The sequence below is a fragment of the Strix aluco genome, chromosome 2, assembly GCF_031877795.1.
Source record: "Strix aluco isolate bStrAlu1 chromosome 2, bStrAlu1.hap1, whole genome shotgun sequence".
NCBI lineage: Eukaryota > Metazoa > Chordata > Aves > Strigiformes > Strigidae > Strix > Strix aluco.
This window is the reverse complement of record NC_133932.1, coordinates 55146739-55172684: the sequence shown is the minus strand read 5'-3', so window position 1 is coordinate 55172684 and position 25946 is coordinate 55146739. Positions and strand designations below refer to the sequence as shown.

At 38.9% G+C, this 25946-nt stretch overlaps 1 protein-coding gene across 6 annotated transcripts in view; it reads left to right on the top strand.

The window, feature by feature from the left end:
* FRMPD4 (FERM and PDZ domain containing 4) overlaps positions 1-25946 on the top strand; it is a 371171-nt gene that overhangs the window by 299943 nt on the left and 45282 nt on the right. For 5 of the 6 annotated variants that reach the window (XM_074814823.1, XM_074814822.1, XM_074814824.1 and 2 more), the window contains 2 exons: positions 2147-2307; positions 4447-4549. In XM_074814823.1, coding sequence (XP_074670924.1) covers positions 2147-2307; positions 4447-4549 — 264 coding nt within the window. The remainder of the gene's footprint in view (positions 1-2146; positions 2308-4446; positions 4550-25946) is intronic. The other variant, XM_074814826.1, reaches the window with a different exon arrangement.

The window sequence follows — 25946 nt, the reverse complement described above, 5'->3', positions numbered from 1 at the left end:
GTTCATGGGGAGGAGGTTGACTGGGAGGTCTTGAAGATAGATATCATAGAGAGTCTGCATAAAACTGTGGATTTTCTAACAGTTAAACATAATAGAAAATTATCAAAATGAATTGACAAAATCTGGAGGAACAGAAGAATGAAGTATCAGATGTGATACTCTACCTAGTAAAAGAAAATACATTTTCTTCGCTGACTTCACCTTATGCAGATACTAGGAATGCACAGAGATATTCTCTCTCTCCTATTTTTGTAAGGAAGCAGCTTCTGCTACCTCTGATCATATGCATAAAAAGACAGCATGTTACTCTTAGGTAGACTGAATCTAGTGATAGGGATAGAGAGTTTCTTTGAAGAAAAGCTCTAGAAGAATCCAGTCATAGGAATAAACTCCCACTGAGAGTTTACTGAGATTTTGCTGCTCTTCTGTGTATCAGTAATAGAAGCAGACCATGGAGAGAATGGAAACCGATGTCTTGCCCAAGCTGTGTGCATTGGGGAAAGATCAGAGAAGTTTTTGCATGTCATTGATGCTGAAAACAGATCTCTGAATGATGCCTTTCTCCTTATGGACTGCGTGTCCGGAGTTCTTCAGGGTATTGTATTTGAAGGTAGAAAAGGGACAGGAGATGAGAGCAACAATTCGGGTCACATGGGATGGCCCCTTACTTTCATAACTTTATATGTAAGAGTATCAAGGACATGGGAAAATTGCTTGATTTTCATAATGTTAATTATTTATGAGGAGACTAACTTTCAAAGCAATGATACTGCCTACTGCTGTAGGGATATCTGCCTCTCTGATGTCCTTTGCGGCATTCTTAGGTTGGGCACCTGGCCATTACCTTTCTCGGTGCAAGAGCCTGTGCCCTCCCTGCAGACAGGGTTGGTACTTGGCTCCGTTTGTCTACTGTGTTTATCCACTGAGACCTGGAGTTAATTCAGCACCTGCAGATTTACAGTCTCTCGAAGATTTAAAAAAAAGTTAACTCCTGGCCAGGCAGCTTTAAGAAAAATACTGTCTGAGCTCTGTCAAGACTGCAATAACCTGATGCCATGGGCTGTAGTCTGTCTTCATGCTACGCTGACCAGGTATTGCTTGTTGTCTGCAGTGGTGACTAGGTTTCCGGAAGCACATGAGTTCAATTAATGACATTTGGAAGGGTATGACACTGGAGCGGTCTGTTTGTCTGTTTAATTGGCACTGGGAATTAGTAGCTGTGATTCAGCAGGGAGCTCCAGGCATTGGGTGGGAAACGCAAAGTATGTTCTGGTTCAGTCTGCATACAGCATCAGTCACATTTCAGTGTTTATTATTAATGTTAATTTAGAAGTCTCTATGCTTTTAAACCATGAGCTCTTTCATGGATATGTGATGTTGGATAGCTTTCATCCTTCTTATTTTCTGCTTCAAAAATCAAGATCTTTCCCTGCAGCCATGAAAATTTTTTCTTCTATCTACAAGTAAGCTTCGTCATAAGCATGTAGCTGAAAGTATTTTACTTTATATAATAAATATAATAAATAATAAAAATAAAAAAATATATAATAAAAATATATTTTCTTAATATTGGGGTTTTTTTGCTCTGAAACAGTTTGGAGTGACTGCAGAGAGTTTACCTGAGTAGTAAATATAGAGCTGTTACCTGTGCCTTAGGTAGTCTGTTTGAGAGGACTCAGCTTGGAAACTTGCTTAATGTTTTAGAAAACCAAATTTAAATGTCTGTCCTCTCTTCTTGCAGAAGGCTGGCAGACTCTAATTGTTATGTTTTACATTATGAGTAGGTCACTCTATTATTTTCCCTTCCAAAAAATGAAGGATGAAAAATTCAAGCACAGATGACAAAGGCTTTATTTTGGGGTAATTTTTCTTTCATATATGGGGTATGATTAAATCTATGCTGTCAGAAAGAGACCTCTTTATAGGTTGATACTATTGATTAGTATTTGAGACCTGCCAGAAACATTATTACTTTATGTGTAAGATAATTAACAGAAAATTATTACATTAATGTTTAAGTTCCTATAGTGAGAACATTTCAGGTATTCATCTCACATCGTTGCAGAAATTGCTTATCTCAGGTAGATACCACAAAATCATGTTTTAATGATTTTTTTCCTTTTTCCATCTTTTTTTTTTTTCACAGTCACATGACACAATCAGCCACATTTGAAGACCCTCGAATAGAGAGCTGCCAAATAACCCCTCCAGCCCCTCGGAAAGTGGAAATGAGGAGGGATCCTGTGCTAGGATTTGGGTTTGTGGCTGGTAGTGAAAAGCCAGTTGTTGTACGCTCAGTAACACCAGGTATGTTTTCCCCACCTGACCCCAGAAGCGAACTTGGACTTAATCTACTGAGATGAAATACAGTTACAAATTTGAGTACTGTTAAAATGGTCAGGCAGACAAAGTAATCACAAATACTAGGTAGGATTTTAAGCCTTGTATTACCCAGTAGTTTCCCTTCTTGCACTCATTTTTGAATGTTATGTAAATGTGTTAACAAAAAGCCATTTTTAGGTTATTTCGGTGAGCCATTACTATTGTTTGCCTGAAAAAGACTGGCCCACTTCATTCAAGGAAAGAAGGTCTTCTCCCTGTTATGTTTATATTGGTTTGATGTCACCTTCATTGCCATTTAATCGGTGTTTGCAAGGGGTATGTTGAGTTGCAAGATTAAAATTTACATATTTTTCATTCTTTTTATCATCAGCTTCCCTATAAGAACTAGGTTTCTAACTATAATACTCGGTTCTAACTCTATTTCTTTTTGAAAAAGATGATGTTATTGCTGGCTGATGTTTTTAATGGATACTTCTGTATAACTGTGTGGCAAAAAGCCAGGTCAAAATAGATCCCTAAACATCTTACCTGGAGTAAAAACTAGTGATATTTGTGATATTTTTGAATTTATGGGGGACCAGACCTAGGACTAATCAGTCTTCCAAATAGCGGGCTCCTGCTCACTATGCTTAAAAGTTCAGATGTTACGTAAAATTGCCTTGGAGCCAAGGGCAGGGATTTGACTTTGCTCCTGTTCAATATGTTCTTCAGAACCCCCACAGAGACCAGAGGAGAGGCAAAATCGACTTTGTGAAGTTCTGATGTCATTTACCCATGTGTGTGCATTGATTATATTTGTATTGCTTTCAGATGAAGCAAGCAGTGTAACTAATATTTGAACCAGATCCCGACAGTTCTTTTCTCCCAAGTTATCATTATTAATGTAGTTTTATGTTAAAGTTCAGTTTGGAAAATGTGTTTAGTATATTCAGTTCCAAGTGAATAAGAGGAAAGACGATCTCAGGACGACATTCTCCCACATGGATTTGTATCCATTTATGCTGGATATATGAGTGAAGTAAAGTTTTCAAACCAAACAGGAAAGGAACAGCATTAGCTCAACCGTTAAATGAATTGGGTTTGATACTGAAACATTTTCTTTTAAGATTTTATCTTCATATTGGTAATATTACTGGGTTTTTTATGTATCATCATTGCAGAGTTTAAAGACAGAAGATTAGAGAGGATATATCTTTTCACTAGCAGTTGCAATGTCACAGCCTCTTCTGGGCATGCAATCATGCTAGGAAGCAAAGTATTCCGTGCATTTTATAAAGCATAAACTCAATTTGTGTTTCAGCAGTGTCAGAATCCAAAGCACATAGACATGCACATGTCTGATTGTCTACTCAGACTAATGCTAAATATCTGTGTCTAACAAAGTGGCAGTAGTTTTGGATGTATGTAAAACTTGTGTTCACCGGTGGTATGAATCCAGAGAAAAAGAGAGTCAGAGACTGAAGGTATAGAAACTTGCTGTCTTCAAATTGAAGAAAAAAGGTTTGTTTTGCCCAGAATGGAAAGGTCAGAGGAGAGATCTGCGAATGACTTTCAAATATGTAAGTGATGTTTTATGGGAAAGAAGAATAAAATGTTCTTTAGTGTTATTTTGCCTGGGACAGGAAATAATGTGTGGCAACAAGGAAGATCTGGTGTAGACACCAGGGAAAAAGACTTCCTGATCTTAACAGTAGTTAAACAGGATCATTTATTTACAGAACAAGGACTCATCCTCAAGGTAATCTTGCAAGAATATGAGACAAACATCGATCAAGGATGAGTAAGATATGGTTGATCACACCTTAAAGGGTGAATTAGACCACCTCTTATGCATCCTTTTGGCCCTCCAGAAAATCAAGCCCTTATTTTTAGGTGGCTAGATGTGGGTTTGGAACTTAACTTGAGAAGCTTCAGTGGAAGCTGCTAAGCCACTAGCTTTCAAGACTTTCCTGGTAAGGAAGTACTGGTAATGTCAGAAATACTGTTAGTGATAAACATGCCATTAGTTGAAGAAAAAAACACTTATAGTGTGTGAACAAGAGTGGATCTGTGAATTTACAATGGTCTGCTAACACATCCTTTTTTTTTTTCATTCGTCTCCAGGCGGCCCCTCTGAAGGAAAGCTTATACCAGGGGATCAGATCATAATGATTAATGATGAGCCAGTCAGCACTGCTCCAAGGGAGAGAGTCATCGACCTTGTCAGGTAATTGATGTCCTGTCACTTAAACTATGAACCAAGTGGCTTATTGCCTGTGCAGTCATTTGATAATACAGCAAGTCTTGCCTTCTCATGGCTGAGAAAAGAGAAAATAATGTTACTTTAGTCATAATGAAGAATGGTGAAGTATTTTAATATTGAAATGAAGTGTCCTCTTAAACATCCTCTGGGTAGCTGAAAAAATATAGTAAGATATTGGAACAATTCCAAAATACTTGGGTATCAGAAGAGGACTAGTATTCTCCTGGTGTTTATTTTTGGTATGGGTTGTTGAAAACATAATTCCTGGAGCAATGCAGCTGATGCTCTATTGCTTTTTTTTACATGAAGAAAATTGAGTCAGGCCTGTCTTATGTGAAGAGGAAAGAAAATTGGTGGAGTGACTTTCGAGAGCGGATGTGTGCGTGTAAATGGGAATATGTAGGGAAGCTCAAAGAGTGTTTGGGTGGATTGCAAGTCAGTGAGTTTGTGTGAAAAGAACAGGCAGAGCTGTGCAGATAGGAGGCAGAAAACGAGACAAAAAGGTCACCATGGAGAGTGCAGAAAAGGAGAAATGTCAATATTTGTGGTGGGATGTAGAAGGAAAGAGAGGACAGGGACTGAACAGTGCTCAGGATGTAGAAAAAGATGTGATGTGGTTCACATAATAAGCTTTGCATTTTGAGTAACAAGAAATGTTAGTGCATTGCATAGAAGAATTACCAGTAATTAAAAAAGTTAAACATAAAAAATATTATTTTTAATTCCAGTAGCCTTGTTGCTGGACACCAGTTTTGTTTCTGTATTTTCCTTCTCATTGGTGTAAACTCAGAATTGGTGGGTCTAGTTGATTCCTGGGAGATACTCAGGTTTTAACTGTGCAAGTACCTCTCCTCAGAACTGGTAGCTGTCTGTGTTCTCAATGTTACCCATATAATTCTGAAAAGTTACATTTGCTTCCAGAAATTTGGGCAGGAGGTGCTATGTTAGTTGTACTCCTCTTGCAGATCACAATTTGAGCAAATGGGTGCTCATTTGATGGGGGTTCAGCTGTGAAGAAAACTTCCAAAGGAGATACAGAGATGGTATAAAGATGCCAGCAACACTCATGCCTTTATCTGTGTTAGGCGGGTTTGGACAAAATACAATACATTTTCAGATTTAAAAAAAAATGTGTTAACCTGCAAGTCAACTAACAGAAACACAGCACATTAAGAGGGAACTTTGATACTCTTGGGTTTTGTGACAAAGAGACCCGATGAGCTGCAGGAACTGTCCTGTTCCTAATAAATTTCTGTCATATGTTCTGTATTGAGCATCAGCATATGCCTCACAAATGGGTCTTAAACTGATTTTTGATGTCTCGTTTTCTTCATAAAGCGATCATATTCCAGTCTTCATTCTTTCCCTGATTCTTTGATATGTAAGTAATCAGAATTAGGATCTCTCATTTCTCTGCTGCCAGCAATATGTAGCAATAACAACAAGGAAAATAGGCTGATTAGACCTGAGACAAACCGAGTTTGTTGTGTGTCTGATTCTCTGCCTTCAAATGAGAAACTGAATAAGAATGTCACCCTTCCCAATTATGTTGACTCCATAAGTAGTGTCTTAAATTAAGTGTTGTTGCATTCCAGGGGAAGTTTTTAGTGACACTTTTCTTACACTGTAATTCTACCTCTGCTCTCAAAATCTATCTGCTGTTGGGATTTTGAAAGAAACTCATTCTTTGATGAGACTCAGAGTGAAATGTTTTGGGGTTGTATGCTATAGCACTTGAATGAAGGGCTTTCTTTTTGTGCTAGTGGGAACACCTGGAGTGATTAGACACTGTCACATACAGTCCTGACACCATAGCAGAAGCAATTCTTTACACCAATGAAATAACTAATCCCTTCTGTATAATAGAAGGTTTTCATATGGGTTAGATACATCTGAAACTTTGAAAACAGTTGCTTTCAGTTTTCAATGTGAATGGAATCAATTTTGAAATCTTGTTTTTCAGCTGGTAGCAGTGTATCTGTGGTCAGCAATGAGTATGTTTTAGATGCGTAGGTTAGGCAATGGGCACAATCACAAAATCATAGAAGAATTGAGATGGGATTTCTGGAGATCATCCAGTCTAACCTCTTGCTCAAAGCAAGCTAGTGTCAAAGTTACATGTGGCTGCTCAGCACTTGTTGAATCAAGTTTTTATTATCTCCAAAGATGGAGATTTCACAACCACACTGGGCAGATGTTTCAGTTCTTAACGAGTGGCCTTTCAAAGATGATAGAGAGCAGATTTTACAAGACATGAACCAACTCCCTCAGTAGCCTTAGATGTGTCCCTCTTGCCTAAGCATTCCCTTCAGTCTTTGTCTACCTCTGTTCCCTAAATTCTGCCACTAAGCTTAGGGATCAGGTTGGCAGACCTTGCCACTAAAGAACAAAGCCAAGAAAGCGTTGAGTACTTCAGCCTTTTCAGTGTCCTTCATTAGGTTGCCCACCCCATTTAGCAGCAAGTTCATATTTCCCTTGGCTTTCACTGCTGATGTAGCTGTAGAAGCCCTTTTTGTAACCCTTCACATCCTGCACCAGTTTGAGTGCCAGCTGAGCTTTGCAAACTCTATCCCTGCCTGGCCAAGTAGGGCTTCTCTGTTTCTCCTGGGTAACCTCTCTCCGTTTCCATCTCTGGTTGGCTTCCATTTTGCACTGGGTCTCAGTCAGGCATCCTTGTGGAGCCACGCTGGTGTCCTGCTGTGCCTGCCCACTTCCTTGGGGATTGAAGTAGACTGTTCTGGCACTTGGAGGAGGCTCTCCATGAAGATCACCCAGCTCTACTGGGCTCTGGCCTTTCAGAGCTGCATCCCACAGGACCCTGTCCACCAGTGCCCTGGACAAGCTGCTCTTTAGCTCGTACTCTTCCTCCTTTCCCCCAGGATCTTACACTGTACCATCGTGTGGTCACTGTGGCACATCAATGAAAAATTGATATTCCAACCATATTTTTTCTGAGATTACATGGTCTCTTGCTGATTAGTATATTTTACATTCATGATGTGAAATTCTGTGACTATTTTTATGCAGCTTTCCCTTAAAGCTTTTTGTAAAGTTAAGAAATAATTTGTCTTTATAATTACAGAGAGTGTGGAAAAAATTAATCTACTTTCAAAATACAGACATAACGATCATAGTATGCCAAACACAAAAAACCCAAACTGCATGAGAAAAAAAAAGAGGCAGATTTCATAATCAGATGAGCATCATGCTTTCACAAGCTTAGCAAGACTCAAAACTTCAAGCAAAAGTCTACATAAATGTTAGATGATAAGTCAAGCTTGAATGTTAAACAGAGTTTTTAGTGTAATGCAATATTTGTTTTCCAAGAAAACTGTCAGCACATTTACTTATGAAAAGAGTTATGCTATTGAAGAAAAATAAAATGGAAAAGAGAATTTCTGCTATGGTCTTTCTTAAATCCAAGAAATAAAAAAAAATTCAGAACATCCACCAAGAAGGGTATCTGAAAAATGTCAATTAAATCTTTTCTCATTAGGAAAAAGCATGTCCCTAAGCAAAATTTGCTTTATTTCTAAATTTTCCAAGAATTAAGTTAGAACAGTTTTTTTTTTCAGATAAATTGTTTTTCCTCAGCCCTTTTCCTATCAGCTCCAAATTAATTGTGTACTTTTTACTCCTACAGGGTTAGAAATAGACCAGTCTTTTAAAGTCCCTTTTGTGTAACGGTTTTACTACAGGAAAATGCAAGAAGATAATACAGAAATTTTCACATTGTCTCTTTATTGCATTTTAGTATTTTAATTATGTGTGTGCTTTCTAAACATTCATTACTGAAAATAAGCTCTGTTAAGTAGAAAACTGTATTAAAGCCATCTCTGCTGACTCCAGGGGGTACTGAGTAGGAACGTGGTGAAAGATTTTGGTTTGTTTTTTAAGAATTGAGAGATACTATTGTATCCTAGGAGGTCTCAGGTCTGGAGATTATCGGGGGTATTCATTATAAATATCCCCTGTAGGTCATTGCCATCCATGTAATTCTTTTGGCTCTACTTTACTGGCAACTTTTGTGTTCAAGTTGTCCTTTGAAAGCCAAGGTTGCAGAAGTATGAATACAGTATGGTTTACAGACAAAATACATAAGGACTCATTATTTCTGGGTGATGGTCAGTGGCTTTTGCACCATGTTATGTTCTCCTGAGCTATTTTCAAGAACAAACCCAGAAGTCATGTTTACCGTTTCCCTTACAAAGAGTCACTTTTTCCTTACAAAGGGTCACTTTTATAAGTGTCACTTATGGCTGCAGTCTAGATATGTTCCATTCAAGACAAAAAGTTATTGAAGTTAGAAAAAACAGGAAGAAACAAGCCTGGTTTTCTGAACGTATGGTTACAGTCCAGGCAAAGAGCAAGCAGACAGAATACTAAAGAAAGAAGATATATTTGAAGTGCAGTCAGTTCAAAATTGTGGCAGGAGCTACTTATCTTGGTTTTCTTTTACTGCTGATACAGATTCTGTGTCTTAAAGCTTTTCACACATACTTAACAATAAGTACTTTGAGATAACATTAAAGTCATTGCACAATGTAGCCATTTTTTGCATGTTTGAAGGTGAACAACAATGCAAAACTAACATTTTGGGGTGTATTAATGTACCATATCAATTAATTGGTTGTTCAGAGGTACATGTATTTCATTATCATTGGTTAATGTTAAATTTGTATTTTTTTAAGAACCAACCAAACCATCTTTTAAAACACTTAAAGAAATATATCTATCAAATAATTTGCCTTATAATATGTTTATAGGTAATTTTTGTAACATGAATGACTTGATTATCTTAGATTGTACTGAATATGCATTAGTCTACAAGGATCCCAGCATATGTAAAATGTCTAAAAGACATTTAGCAAGATATTTTACTGAAATTTTAAGTGACACACAGATGTACTGCTTACCCCATAAAGCAAAATCTAAGTAGGGCACAGTAGTGGTATTTTGTTCATACTTCAATTAAAATTGTTATCCAGGTAGCCTGTGAGGAGAGACGGGCACCTGAAGAGGGTGATTCATCCGAGATACTTGTTTTGGAATAAACTGCCCTGTTGCAGAAAGCTTTTTTACACACTGGCTAAAGAAGGAGCACAGAAAACTATGTTAGAATAGAAACCTGACTTCTAGGTTGCTAAATTAGGCTAGATTAGTCCATTCCTTAAAATTGTAACAGCAGTAAATTAGTATTTGACGTCCTGTGGAATCCCACTAAAAGACTTTAATTGCAAAATAAGAACTGAAAAAGGTGAAATTCATTAAGGGTTTTTCCTTCTTGTCTCTATTTTCTATTTAAGAGAAATGACTCAAAAACCTTTCTGAAATAACTCTTGCTTTGTCAAGTTAATGTCATGGCAAATTTTCATCAGAGGATCTGGAGGATTCTTTCAATTCTGCAGTAGAATTTCTGTTTTAATTTCGCATTACCATAAGACTGGAGAGAAGGAACCCTTTAGGATTTCAGGCCGCGTGTTGCATTTTAACTGCTAACATGAATTTAATCAATACTGACCCTTCTCACCATTGTCATGGAGTGGATGAGGATTCTGTCACTGCCGTTTGACTCCATATGTGTCAGGGGACCAGTTTGCCTTCTCTGCATCATAGCTAAACGCAAGTGCAAAAGGGAGCTCAGTGGCAGTGCCTGTCATCATCTTCTTCTCACAGCATCTGAAAATACCACTTTTCAAATGCAGTTTCTGTCTCTAGGCTTAGACTGTTTCATATATTAGATCAAGTTAGGTTAATGGTTGGACTAGATGATCTTCAGGGTCTTTTCCAACCTAGATGATTCTATGATTCTATAAGTAATTTTGGTGGACTTAATATTAAAGACATTCTTTCTTCATCAACATCATAGAGAAAAAATCAAGCATATTAAGCTATTAGCTATGATACTGCTTAGCAACCAAGAATCTTGAAATCTGCTTTTCCTGAAAAACAAGTCATGTGGACCTATTAATCTGAAGGAACTGCATTATACTCCCAGTTTGGTATATAAATCCAGAGGCTGTACCAATTTTGTTTCAGGCCTTGATCTAGGAATTGCAAGTGTTTTGGTTTTCAGATACATGATGCTGAACAGAGGGACAAAATGTTGGACCAAATTATCTGTAGGAGTTTTACAAGTGACATCAATGTAGATAAGATTTCTGCCAGCCCATTTAATTAGCTACTTCTAATCAGCTGGCCCAAGCATAGAGGTAGGAGTCAGGATATGAGAACTCAGTTCCTGTCTGACTTGAGGGGTGATGTTGGATGTATATCTTCTACCTTTTCAGGTGTTTCTGCAATGTAATACAGAGATAACTTAAATACTTTAAATCACCTTCTAATCTAACTGTGAGAGCACAGATTTAGTGTTGTCTACTTTACCTTTTTTCTTGGCTGCTGTAGTGAGGTGCTTCTGGTACTTGAGCTAATTGAGATCTCTCTAGATTTTAATTATTAATCTGTAATACAGTTTCAGAATGCTTGCCCACCTTTTCAAAGGCCTGTAAGAGTTAAGCTGAGTTGAAAGCTGTATTACTTGATATTTTTAAAATCAATATCATCTATGGAAATTGTTCTCTTTTAAATCCATTGTATTTGTGAAAGCATGCAGTCTCATATCTTTGACTCTGTTCTTAACAGAAAGTTGGCTGACATGGTCTAGACAGTTTTGGGCTCAATAATTCAAATGTTTGGAATGCTGAGAACTTAATTTGTAAGTTTCTTTTCATGTTCACCATGGTGGATGCCCCCTGGAGTTAGCAAGTCTAGGGTCTTTTTGAAATTCCAAGGCTTGATGTGTCATCTGGTTGAAGTGTTGTGTCATCATCTTATCCTGTTATCCTCTAGAAAGAGGAGTCAGCATGATGAATTTCAGGTCAGCTGTTCCGTAACAAGTTGCTTTATGGTAACTAAATGCAAGGGTATGGACAGAGATGTGGAACAGCTGTGCCCAAAACACAGGCAACTGTACAAAATACCTTCTTCAGATGTGAACCAGCACATGTTGCTCTCATTAGCTTGTTCTGACAAGCAGGCTTACCGCTTCTCATACAACTAAACAAAAGCATTAGCTTGTCTGCATGGAGGATTTACTCTGAAGGCAGATACACAGATGTGAATGTTTCAAAGTAATTGTTCCCATGAAAGTCATACAAATGAACACCTAGCTTTGAGTTTATTATGAATTAACTCTTTCACATGATGGATTTCCTCTATATTGCATGCTCTACAATAGATGTTTACCCTTCTTTGTGCTGTTGCTGCAAGCCCTGTGCATCAAAGGATTACTTCCTGTTGGAATATGTATCAGAAGGTACCTAAAAATCTCATGTCCTGTGATTAGGGCAGGGAGGGTTAGAGAGGAGGTGTCAAACTATAGAAATCTAATGGTTTCTCTTTCACGACCCTGTTAACTGTCTCTTTTGGGCTGACATTTCCAAATCATAAAAGGTTGGGCAAGCCAGCCCTCCACATCGTGCTGTTAGTACTTGAATATTCTGTGGCTTGTGTGGGTGCCTTGAGGACATTACTACAGGACAGCTACAAATATACAAGACAAGCAGTGATACAGAGCAGTTTAATCAGCAGAAAGCAGAAAACAGGAAGGAAGACAAGACAGAGACAGCTTCAGGAGATTGCTTGGGAAGCGCCAGTCTGTGCAGTACCATTTCTAGGCTTCGTGAATCAGTATGGTCTGACAGGAGAGGATTGTGCTGTGCATCTGGGGCTGCCAGCAAGGAGTAACTGTATGAAGATGACAGATAAGCCTTGACCACCACATGCACAGAACTCACAGAGCAACTCTGCCCTTCCAAAAGTGTGTGGCTGCCCTCACTGGGAAGTTTACCACTCCCTCATCCTTCCAGTCAGCTGCTGACTGATTCAGCACAAACGCATCAGCTAATGAAGCTATTGTAATGGAAAACATAGCCATTTTATGGAAGATATGACAGTTGCGTGGTATAAGGCCTGTGATGCTTTGTGAAGGCTTGTGCTACACACAGTGTGGACAGTGGTGGCATCAGCATTCCCTTTTATCCTGAGACATTTGGACGTAGAAATTATCTGGTCTTTATCTGCTGCATAAATAGCTTCAGGGTGATAAATACTTCTTTAAAAGACTGAAAGGTAGATGGCAGTATCAAGCAAAAGACTTGCAGTTGCTATGAATTATACCCAAATGCTGTATTTTGATAGAAAGACAGCAAAGGTGATGTCAGGAGCTGGAAGGCAAGCATGATATTTTTAAGGTTTTGTAAGTTGACCCTTGGAGGCTTGTGTCTGCTACAGGCGCCTTGCATCAGGGAAAGGCAGAAAGATTTTAATCTCCTGTTTTTAAGGAATGCTCTTTTGGGAGTTGCAGTTTTATATGCACCAATGCTCATATTAAATGTAAAAGGTAATTTAAACTGTTGAGAGAGAAGGGTGAAAATACTGTGACCAATTTGCAATCTCTTGTATAGTTTCATGAATTTGAAATACCTTTAGTCTTTAGTTGTTAGTTCTGTAGAAGCTGCTGGCAGTGTCTGTATTTGAAGGGTTTTGTGCATTTTACAAAAACTCATCTGTTTGTCAAATTGGAGAAAATAAAGCTAGCATAACTGTTAGTGTGGTGGCTGTGTATGTCTTTTTTTTATAACACAGTGAGAATGGAGGGAGAAAAAAAGCAAAAATGAATAGCTTTTAAAAAATCTTGAACCATGTAATTGGAAAGTATGAATAAATGGAGGTCTTAAGCCCTTCTCCTTGGGGCTACTTAGATACTGTGGGCAGCTGGCATGTTGAGTGGTGGTGTAATCCCATGTTTGCAGTTAAGGGAGCACTTTTTTCCCCTGTTAAGGTGGAAGCAGCTCTCCCTGGGGTGGGAAGGAAATAAGGAGAGTGACTGGGAAATGGGTAAAACCCTACTCAGAGCAAACTCTCAGGGAGTGGTCTTGGTAGCTTATGTTCCATTGGTGCAATGGTGTCATTTTAATGAATTGTGTAATGGAAGGCTGACTCAGGAGTTCCTGAAGATTGCAAGACCTTTCTCTGTCTCTTTGGTGTGCTGATGCTATGTCCTTCTGGCTTCCTGACTCTCAGAGTTAGCTTTTAGCATCATAATCCTATTTACTTCCTAGACTACATTTAATCTATTAAGTACAATAGAATGAAGAATGGTGCCTTCTGAAGCTGTGTGCACCCATAAGGTGGCTGTCCCTCATAACGTTAGGGTTCAGGTACAACAGCTATCTCTACACTTCCATTTCATATCCCTGCTCTGACAGCAACATTGCCTTTCGGTCAGCCAAAGGCATGTGGGGGTGACAGTGCCTGACACCAGTAACTTGTAGTTTCTCTATGGAGCTGGAAAATCACAAAAAAAGTTAAGATGAGAAGTACCTGGCTGAATACAAGTCTGATAAAACTATCCCAATCCAAACTTCTTTTCGATTCAGAGATGTCTACACTTAATTGTGTTGTAAGAAAATTGGATCTGGCTCTCAGAGCAGTTGACTTTAAATTTGTACAACTCTTTGTGTTGGCAAGGCCTAATTTTTTTTGGAAGCTTTTTCAAGCATATTGAGAAATAAGATCAAAAAGTTCAAGCTTGTCATTAGCAAGTCCTTTCTCTTTCCTGCTTCTCTCCAATGAGAACAATTTTGCAGCTCAGAGTCTCTCTTAGCAATTGATAGTGTCATGTAATTTGAATAGAAATGTTGTAGGGACTTCTGTGTTGGTTGATGGACTAGAAAACTTAGAACACAGAATTAGATCGTATTTTTAATTTAGCAATAGTACAGCCAACAAGGACTCCCAAAATTGCCAAGAGATTGAGTATCTACATCTAACTTTATTAGATATGACCAATCAGAAGGTTAGTTAAAAGGGACGGAGAATGTTTTTACATTTTCTGAGATTCTCAAAGTGAGATTCTTCTGTTAAATATTACCACTGATTAGGATTACTCTGGGTCATAGTGGAAGGTCAAAGGAGAAAAATAGTTTCTCATTAAACAAAAGATCTGATACAAAAACTAGTAGAAATTTTAAAAAAAAGCTAAAAATAAATTCACCTTTAAAAAATATTGAATGCTTCAAAGGCAGCTTAATGTAGTAGATTTATTAGTCAACTCGTCCTGATTTGATTTCTGATATGAAAATTGATCATCTGTAATTTACTACGAGCAACACGTGAAAAATAGTGTAAGATAAGCATTTTATCTCCTGCTTTAGGTTTTTTTAGGCTTTTTCCCAAAAATACTATCCTCTGACTTTTTGCTTGACTTAAAACATCCAAGTCTTCACAAACCTCCTGGCAGAAGCAACAGTAATAGGGGAAAGATGAATCACATTTATTTCACAGCAGGTGACTTCCAGAGGATGTTGGTCTTAGTCTTACTTTGAGAAAACAAGAGGAACTGGTTCTGAGAAACCAAGAAGTAAGAAATATGGAGGTAGAGACTGCAAATACCAAAACAGAGACTGCAGAGATAAACCCAGATTGCCATTAACCTCCACTACCCCAAAGGCATATTTCTTACATAGTATGTGCTGAAATGTTAATTGTTCTGTTAGCTCTTATTCTTCTTCATGCAGACTAAAGCTTAATGTATTTTACTTACTCCACAAGGGAAAAATCCCTGCAGTCCACTGTCTATATTGTTAAATAAAGTAATTCAGCTTGGTTGGAGGTTTAGTTAAAACCAAATTTGTTCGGCTTATGAATCAAACAAGACTCCAGGAGAGGCAAAGGTCTTGTCATCTTATATCACAGAACTTACCCATTTTATGATGATCACTTCAGCTTTTCAGCAGGTCTGTTACTCAGAAAGCAATACGCAAAAAGGCAGTTCTTCTTCTAGAGAAGAAAATTGGTTGCTATAGCAGTTTAAAATCCTTGAAGTCATCTGTATTTCATAAAAACTGTAGGAGTCATGAGGTTTAATCATTGCACTGAAATCTTTGTTCCATACATTGTCTTTCTACTCAATATTCTTTTCTTTGCGTCATTACAGTGTGCCTGAGACTTAAAAGGAAAATACCATCTGCCTAAGAGTTTATCAAGAATAATAGCAACAACTCTCAATTTTGGAAGACAGCAAAAAATTAAAACTATTCATTAATTGAGTTTGCAGTCCAGTTTCTTTTTAATTCTTTATCTTGTGTCATTCTCCTTACTGCTCAATTTTACATGGAAATTATACTTTTGTGTCCAGAAACACCCTTTTGTTCTGCATTTTATCTGAAATTCTGTTTGTGTTCAAAGCCTTTAATTAAATATTAGAACAAACGCATTAGTAAAGATACTGCTTTTTTCTCCTTAAAAAGTATTGAAACAATTTCTTAGTGTTCTACACCAATTATAGTCATGTTACAGTGTCCAGCAGGCTTGTTGAGTTCATTAATAATTCATACAAACTGCTGTGAGTTTAAGGAAGGAACTGTACCACATATTGACATATGAGAGTGAAAGAAAACCCAACACACTGTTTTGCAACCTTTTTATGTTGGAGAAAGAGGAGATTGTATTATTTATGCTCTGAGGTACACAGACTGAGGATACAGTTTGCTAATATAAGTCTTAAGGCTGTTTATTGGACAAATAACATATCATAAGCATGCAGTATGTCTTCTGGATAGTATGTCTTCTGCATTTGTATGTATGCATTTGCATAGGTTTGTGTATGTGCAGAGAGAGAGAGGAATGTGATTCATAAAGCTTTATTATCATGGATTTGGGATGTGTGCGTTACTTAGAAACGAGAACCTGAGGTTCTGCAGCTCCTTTAAACCAAAACCTGATCATGACATTATATGTGGTTTGTACAGCTGATCTGTTATCAGGAGAGTTCTGTTAGAGTTTTTAAATATTTATTTGAAATATTTCCTGTATCTCTACATAAGTGATAAATAAAAAGCGCCAATTCTGACAGGTCATTGTGATTATCTCCAGTATTAGAAACTCATGCCTTATTTCTGTTTTACTAAGAAAATACATGTTAAAATAGAGAATGATGTGAACATGGTGAGGGGGCAGTTATAACCCTTATAATTTTATGAGTATTACTAGTTTTATGGGGAGGTTTTTTAGAATATTGGTGTTCACAACATATACAGGTTAGCTATGGATATATTTATATATGCTGCATACATTTTTCTAAAGATACCTAATACAGTTAATTTAATCCCTTTGGGGATTGCCTCGCCCACAGGAGACGCTGTGGGTGTCATGAGACTTTTGTAAGTCAGGCAGCAACAGCCAGAGCTACAGCTCTTGTGAGACACTGAGGAGTTCAGGAGGACAGAGCAGGAGGTCAGCATGATCCAAGGCAAAGCTGGTACTTCAGGCTGACAAACTAAGCATTTTGGTATTTGATAATGAGTGTTCCAGATGGAGCAAAATTACTGCTGAGGATACTGAGCTACCCTCACTATCCTCAAGCAAAACGCCTCAGCATTTTCTGCCCTCACGGTGCTATCTGCTGGTGTGCAGCAGGCTCTTGTACTTCCAGGAGTTTACTAGGGAAGAATTTTGGGGTCTGTATCAATCAGAAAACTTCTGCTGGTGGGTTCTGAAGCCCAGGCGTCCACCCATTGGGCCTGTGGACTGAATACCACATCTGCCATCTGACAGGGGCCATGGACTCATCCTCGTCTCACTCCAGCCCATGGCACTGTGCACTGAAAGAGCAGCGGTCAGCTCCTGAGCAGGTGGAAACATGTCTTGGCCAAGAGAGTGGTGGAGCCCAGGACCTGCAAGATCACGCTTTCCAGCCCTTGAGCTGAGAGGCTGCATGGGCAGGGTGCAGAGGGATCTTTGGGGAATAGGACTGTAAGATCAGGGAAGAGACTGTGGGAAAGGGAAGGTGATTGAGGAGATCATGGGAGAAGGTTACATATAGGGCATGAAGGTGCCTGCCTCTGAGAGGCAGTCCTGCTGTCCATTATGTGCTTTTACTAGCGGATGGCAGTCCTTCACGGTCCACTTTTTTTGGGCTGACTTCCTTGCAAGCTGTTGATGATGCATAGCATTTGGTAGAACAGCCTCAAAGAAATCCTGTGGTGCCTACCATCTTGTAGTTAACTGTCTGTGCAGCATGGTGTTGCAGTAACCTCATGCTGGGTCTTCCCACCTCTAGAGGATGCCACCACTGTCACGTGGCAATAGCTGGCCAAATTCCAGAAGTTCAGACATCTAGGGAAAGGAGCTTTGGAAGTCATGTGTTGGCATTGCAAGGCAGGTGCTATTTCCCAGCACAGTGTGTTGAATATGGCCTCTGGTAGTAAAAGCTTTGCTTCAGAAGAAGCATGGCTAAGGTGAAGTGCAGGGTGGATGTGCTTGTTGCTCAGGTCAAGTGAATTAAAGCTGTTATTGTGAGTGTTCCTGTCTTGATCCCCTTGGCTCACAGAACTGAAGTTCAGCCTAGGGTGAAACTACCAGAGGCTGATAAGAGGCAGCATTTTGTGCCTCAGCTTGCCATTGTATTAAATAATTTATTGAATTTGACCTTTCAGAGCAGTACGTTGTAGCTAACAGAATGAATATTAAAAGGATATAAAAAAGAAAAGAATATCAAGTGGGAGTAGGAAGGCAATATAAAATTTATATATAACCATAGAAGGTCTGCAGTGCTGTCCGTTCCTGAAACTGTGCCAATAATTGGATGTAGTTCGGGAAGAGCAGCAAAAATGAGCCAGAAGTTGTCCCTTATATGAGAGAAATAAGAAGCTCAGCCTCATTAGGTTATAGCAGGAGAGATCAAGATAGCTTTATTTGAATGGGGACATCTGAACAAGGAAGGACTTGGATAGCAGGCACCTCTTCAGCTTGGCAGGAAAATACAGTCCAGCCCTATGAAACTGCAGCTAGTAACGCTGAGAGAGATGAGAGCGAGCAAACTATTGTCATTGGCCATCATTTCAAGTCTTTAAATGAGGATCTTGTATCTGTTTGGAAAGATGGGCTGTAGCTCAAGCAGAAGTTAAGGCCTCCACAAAACACCCGTCATCTATAGTTAGTAGGGGAGTCTGTGTTTTGTAGGAAGTCATATGTAAGTTGTATGTTGGTCTTCGGACTTTTGAATGCATAGGAGTAATAACACTGCCGTAGCTCATAGCTGAATTCTGACTATGAGCAGCTCAAAAAGCCATGCTCAGTCCCTGTGGGATTATCAGTCGTTACTGGGAAAATGTGACTTTTCCAGCAAGGTGGCAAAGCAAGCAGTGCTATTTTACAGCAGTAACTCTCAGCTCTTCATCTCTTGCTCACTACCACCCATGCCCATGTTCTGTCTACCTGCACTTACCATCATGCAGAGCATCTTTCAAAGGCTTGCCCATAACTGGATGTGTTCTGCTGCCTTGCAACCTCACCAGATACTGATGCTATGCAGAACGTGATTTTTTTCTTCTTTTTTTCTTTTTTTTTTTTTTTTTTTTGAGGTGTGCATTATTTCACTGGAGCTAGTGAGCAGTTTTTTGAGTGGAAGTCAAATGCAGCAGTTACTTTTCTGGTACACAGTGCTGAACATACACCGTTTACACTGTGTTTCCTTCAGCTTTTAGTACTAATTTTTTTTCTGCACTGAATGCTTGGAAAAGTTCTGTTTTGGCAATTATAGCTCTGAATGTCAGAAACAGTAGGGAGAAATAATAATTTGGTTTTGTTGTACTGTGGTGAAGATTATGGCAAAAGTGCCTTAATCTTTAGGATTTACTGATCTAAGACTTAGTTTTTATGCAAGAAAAAGTTTATTTACAGTACTGATTAATTACTCCTAATGTCTTGATCAGAAAGATGACATTTTACCAAAGTGCAGTGTGCAGTAGGTACTTTGAATACCTACTTTGCTGCACATTTTAAAAAAAAATCATATGCTACACTTTGTATATTTCACAGAAATCAGTCTACTGAGTAAATAGTAAACTTTAAAAAACTATTCCAATATGTGCTTGTATAAGTATTTGATAGATGCTTCTGCACAGTTAAATTGTCTAAAGCAAAAAATATTGGGATTTTGAATTGCCTGCTGTCTTCATAGTACTGTCTTCATGACAGATTACCAATATCTCCATGAGAGTTCTTCCTTCAGCTGCTGCTTTAGAATAATTACAGTGCTTTTGCATATATGTCATTAACAATGAGGGGAAAAAAATAAGCTCTTGTCAAGGCTGTTCATTTAGATATCTGATGCATGAGGCAGGATAATATGAATTTCCCAGTAGGATACCGGTTGCTGCTCATGGTGCACTACTGTTTTGTTATTTCAGAGAAGGTAATATCATTATAAACATGGATTTGTATGCCTAGCTTAATTTATAAAGACAAACGTCAGTGGCTTTTCAGTCAAAAATACATTTGTTATGATAGCTGTTTAACAATACTGTTATTATTGTAAATAGAGCAACAAAACACAGCATTTTACAATTATTAAACATGGAAGAGTGGTAGTGATAGTGCTGTTTCCCCCTATCCTGACACTGCCAGATCTGTTAAAACTCCTTGTCATTAAACAGTTAAGTGCAAATAAAGCAATTCTACAGCTTTGTAAATTAATTATTTTTTATTTACCTGAGGTAGATGATGGATTTGTTTTTGCAGGCACAGAGAATAATTCCCGGTTTATTTTTTGTTTAGGGACAGCTCTGATCATGATTAATACCCTGTATGTTGAATCTATAAATGATGTGTCCATAACTATAAATGCTAAAATGTGTTTGCCTACTTCTAGAAATACTTATCATTTGCTTTCTGGGAAGAAGTGCCTACTTGCTTAAGGTTTTTTTAAGGGAAACATTTGACAAAGGTCTCTTTAAAGCAACAGGAAAGGTGTTGCTTTGCCACCTGTGCTTAGTTTTCTTGGGAACTTAGGACCAATGTTCATCCTCCAGCAAAATGGGTCTGATCCAAAGCCTTCTGAAGATGGTGGAAATCTTTTGATGGATTTCAAGGAATTTGGATCAGACTGTTTATGGATTACCCTATGGATTACTTGTAGTGACTCTGCTTGTAGCCTGATTTTTTTTTTCTTTATTTAAGATATAGCTGTCAAATGGTGGAATAACATGCTTTAAGAAAGCATTTACCTGTTTAATTTAGGGTAATTCAAGGAGTGTTTTTGTGACATGCCATTGCTGGTGGCTACCCTTTCCCATATCTCCCCCTAATTCTCTCCCTTCACTTTCCCATCGCTCTCCCTTCTCTGAAACTGGGTGCCTACCAAGGTCTTCAGAAAACACGAGGTGAAAATTAGATATTTCAAGTACCCATTTTTAAGGTAATGTTATATATTGCAGAAAAAAAACGCAGAGGAGTGAGACTGGAGGAGTTTTTAGTGTGTTGGGTTTTATCACTATATAAATGACAATAAATGACAGTTGTCAATAAATGAAAACATGTAGAGGTTTAAAATTTTTGTGGTTGTTTTGTGCCTCAGTAGGATGGTCTTGTGCACTGGCTTTACTACCATTTTTTCACTGCATCACCCTCTGTTTGTACCAATTTCACACCAGCATCTCTGGGGCACAGTGCAGAGGTGTGTGGAATGCAGGGAAGGGCTGTTGTAGCTTGCAATAGCAGCCTTCAATTTTGCTTTCTAGATACCAGAGAAAAAAAAAACAATGGATATTTTTTATGTTGTGACTGAACAATAGCAGGCAGTTGGAAGTCCCTTCCCTCTATTTTCCTATATTTGAGTCCAAATTGAACTATTAGGTAATTTTGTTATGAGTCATGGCATTCATGTGAATGGGTGAAAATCCCAGTCTTGTTTAAGTGGAAGAACCCAGTCCTGTTGACTGCAGAAAGAGCATAAAATCATGAGCTCTGAAAGACTAAAAATTCTTAAACAGAAGGTACAAGTTTATCATAGCTAGCATCATGGCTTTTAAGTCATGGGAGGCTTTGATACACCACTATTTAATGCGTGAGTTTGACAGCACTGAGATAAAGTTTGTGATACAAATCAGTTCATCTTCTTTTTCCTGAGGCTGTTTTACTATGAAAAGAGGTTAAAGGGGGAGGAAAGGGAGACCATGCCCAGGAGAGCTGCCTTTGCCACATCTCCTCTGCTACATCTGTCTTCATCCTCTTCCTCTCAAACGTTACATGTAGTTTAACCATTTATCTGATAAATTGTAAGAAGTACCTTCAGATGCATCATCACTACCATCTTTTCAATAATAATAATAATGGGAAAGTTTTTGAAATCAAATGTCATTCCTTTTCATGTTTCTGGTTTTACTTTCCTTAAGTTACTTGGTTTAATTTTCCAGTCCTCAGGCCAGTGTTAGAGATGGGAACTCAAAGCAGGCTGAATCAGAAATGTCTCCCTATTTCAAATTCTGACCTATTAAAATAGAGCTCAAATAAGTAAAACAAAATATGTGGTTAATTGATAGCACCCTTCTTTACCACGTATATTGTAATGTGGTTTTCAGTGAAATCATCTTCCTTCCGGAGCTAAGCATTTTGTGCAGAGAAAGTTCATTAGATTCAGGACTTGCAGTTACATTCCGTACAAGAGATACTTATACTCCGTATAACAGTGATGATTGCTCAGATTCGGGAGAACTTTGATGAGAAGCAAATGTCAACCAAAAATGTCAGTACTGTACATACTGGGTAGCTTCTGAATGGGAGCATTATCACAAGCTTTTATGAAACAAATTAATCACTTAGAAGGGGAATACAACTATTCGGGAACTACAAAATGAAATCAGATCCAAAGTCCATTTATTCCAGCATTTTGTGTCTGATACGAGTGCTTCCAGTTGTTTCAGAGAAAGGTCAGAGAGACCACACAATGACGTGTTTACAGGATATTCTCTCTTGGGGAAGATTTATTTCTGCAACCCTTTTAATTAGAAAAAGCATAAGCATTTTTTTTTTCATCCCTTAATTTATCTGCACATCCCCAACAGTCCTGAATACTCTTGGCAACTACTAGTCTTGTTTTTTTTTTCTTTCCTTAAAAAGCAGCACAACAGGAACCTACGGATTCCTGTTTTCCTTTCTTCTCTCCAACACACTGTAACCAACAATATTATCTTCCCTTTATTGGCTGCAAATGTAATCAAAGACCTCCTTAATAAATATATGTAATATGGATTCTTCAAGTGGAAACTGTAGACTTACCATTGTCTTCCCCTTTCCCTTCCACCTTCCCGGCTGTAGTGCACGGGAAAGATTCTGTGTGTGGATCTCACCCTTATTGTGCAAAGGGAAAGGACTCTGTCATGGTTTAAGGCCAGAGGGCAACTGAGCACCATGCAGCTGCTGCTCACTCTTTCCCCTTCAGGAATGGGGAGAAGAAAATAAAACAAAAGGCTTGGGAATTGAGATAAGGACAGGGAGAGAAGATTCACCCATCATGGTCATGGGCAAAAGACAGACTCGACGGGGGAAAAAAAAGGACCATCAATTTAATTTGAACACCACCACCAGCACTAATTTACTAATCAGAGTAGGACAGTGAGGAGTATAACCACATCTTGAAAACACCTTCCCCCACCCCTCCCTTCTTCCCAAGCTCAGCTTTGCTCCCTATTTCACTACCCTCTTCCCCGCCAGTGGGGCAGGGGATGAGGGTTGCGGTCAGTTCACCACTCACTGTCTCTGCCACTCCTTCCTCCTCGGAGGAAGGACTCCTCACACTCTTCCCCTGCTTCAATGTGGGGTCCCTCTCACAGGAGACAGTCCTCCATGAACTTCTCTGATGTGAGTCCTTCTCATGGACTGCAGCTCTTCATGAACAGCTCCAGCATGGGTCCCTCCTGCGTGTTGCAATCCTCACAGCAACAGACTGCCCCAGCATGGGCTTCCCTTAGAGTCCTGGCTTTCTTCGGGCACAGCCACCTGCTCTGGTGTGGGGTCCTCCACGGTCTGCAGAGGAGTCTCTGCTCTGGAACATCTCCCCGCCTCCTCCTCCTTTCTTCCACTGACCTCAGGGTTTGCATAGGTGTCTTCCTTGCAACTCCTCCTCACAACTCCAACTCCTCCTCACAGGTTCCCCTTCTTAAATACATTATTGCAGAGGTGCAGCCACAATTGCTAATTGACTCAGCCTTGGCCAGAGGTGGATCCATCTTGGAACCAGGGTAACTTCAAGAAGCTTCTCGCAGGAGTCACCTCTGTAGCTCCTCCCCTGCTACCGAAACCCTGACACACACACACAAACCCAACACAGATTCATATATTTCCAGAGTAATATAAATTTCCAAATTACTTCTTAGTAATTTGTAGACCAACAGGCAGTAGGTGGCATCTGAAGGAGCTGGACTATTTCTCAGACTAGGACACAGAAAGAAAAGACTGCAGGTTGGAGAGGAGCCATCCTTTCTGCCCTTGCCCCTTATGACAAGCTCAGGGGGCAGCTGAGACAGCCTGCCACTCCTTTCATGTCCCTCCCCAAGAGCCAGCAGTTTGGAAGCAAGATAAAAGACAGGTCTAAAGTCAGCGTAACATAGCTGTGGGGATCCTTAAGCATTTCCAGTGGCTGGCTTTGTGTAACCAATGAATTTGTTGTGCAAGCCACCAAAACATCCGTGGCCTTTGGGACACCTGGAATTTTTTGCCTATGGCCAGCAAAGTTAGAGGTCTTCAGGCCTCTGCTCAGACAGGGACACTGCCCCAATGTAGAGCAAGGTAGCAGCAGCACTGTGAGTGAAGTACAGTCACCACCACATTTTGCAAAATGTTGAGGTGCATCAGGCTGAATAAATAGGTTAATGGTATTGGCAACAGCAGCGTGCAGAACAGCAAAGCAAAAGTTAGATATTTGGTCTCACAGCATGAAGCAAAGAACTAGAACTAGAAGAGTGTATTGTTTCTAATTGGCTTTATAAATTATAATAGTACATGGTTCAAATGCTGAACTTCTGGATTTTGAGGGGCAAAGATTCCCTTCATAGGTGACCTTCCTGAAACTTCCCTTCTGGAGATCGGATCTTCAGAAGAGCCACAGGGAAGGTATGAACTTTGAACATTTCTCAGGAAGCTGCATCTGGGGAGAGCGTAGAGGGAGGAAAACAAACAAAATAAATCCTCTCAAAGCTCTCTGATCTCCCTCCTCCACTTTTCTTTTTAATGATTAGCTTTGAGAATCTGATTCTATAAGGATACTTCTCTCCCCTGCCTCTTTTCTTTATACGGTTTTGTGACTGTTGATCCTTTGTAGACTAAGAGCTCATGCCATGAGATTATCTTTTAGCATCACTGAAATGCAGAAAGTCAGAATAGGACAGATTAAGGAAGAAAAAATATCTTGGGAAAAAAAGAAAAGTTTAAAAAGGATTTGCAAGGTTTAAAAGACTTAATAGTTGGATCATTTTCTGTGGAATCACAGATTAATAATTTTGATCTCTTTTTTATTTTTTTATTCTTGTCTTGCCATACATGACATGAGGAATTAGTGAAATTCACCTGACTGGATTTATATCTAGTTTGGGTTGCAGGTGATAAAAATGCATTATCAGTGTTCTGTGACCTATCTGTTTAGATCTCGTTCTTGCTGTCATCCACTTTTTGCTGACAGATTCAACCTAAAGGCCAAAATTATGCATGAGGATGGACTCTTAACTCTTCTTGCTTACATGTATGCAGAAAACTACTGACCTGTAGATGTAAAGAAACTGCCAGCCAATTCTCATAATCTAGCACTTTGCATCTGCAGTAAATGTAATTTTAAAATGTTTTAATTTGCTCTTTAAAAAGCACATTTGCAGTCTAATTAGACTCCAGAGAAGTCTCCAGGTTGCCCAGGAAAATTACTATGTGACTACATAATGAAGAATATTATGTCCATTGGAACATAGGAGATGTTACAGTGATTTCTGTCAGACTCAGTTTTGACAAGTCTATTTTTAATCTTGCGGTTTGACATATAGCCTTTAAAAAACATGTATCCTTTGCATGCTAAATCTTCTGTTATATCCCCTTTGAGAACTGAATTTTAATGCATGTCCTTGGAACAAGGAATTTATTCTTGTGCAGATAGATCATTGTCAGTGTGTACAAATGAAGAAGATAAGACTTCTGAAGCTCTTTTTAATGCTTATCTCATGATTGCAGCTGAAGTGAGGGATATCTGTGGTGCCTAACGACTTCATCAACTAGCTTTAAATTAAAGTCCTCAACATACTAACAATGAAACAGAAGTATAAGCTGTTACAGAAAACTGCAAACCCCTAAGGTTGTTCTTTATAGGAGTTATTTTGTAGAAGGGAAACCTTGACAGTGCATACTTTTCATACTCATTGAAATTGTTGTGTTTGCTTATATGTGAGACATTTTTATGCAGCATACTTGAGTTGACTCAGACTACAGGAGCCAGCCCTGCAGTGTCCAAAGTCAGGTAGTGGAGTTGAGGTGCCTAAAA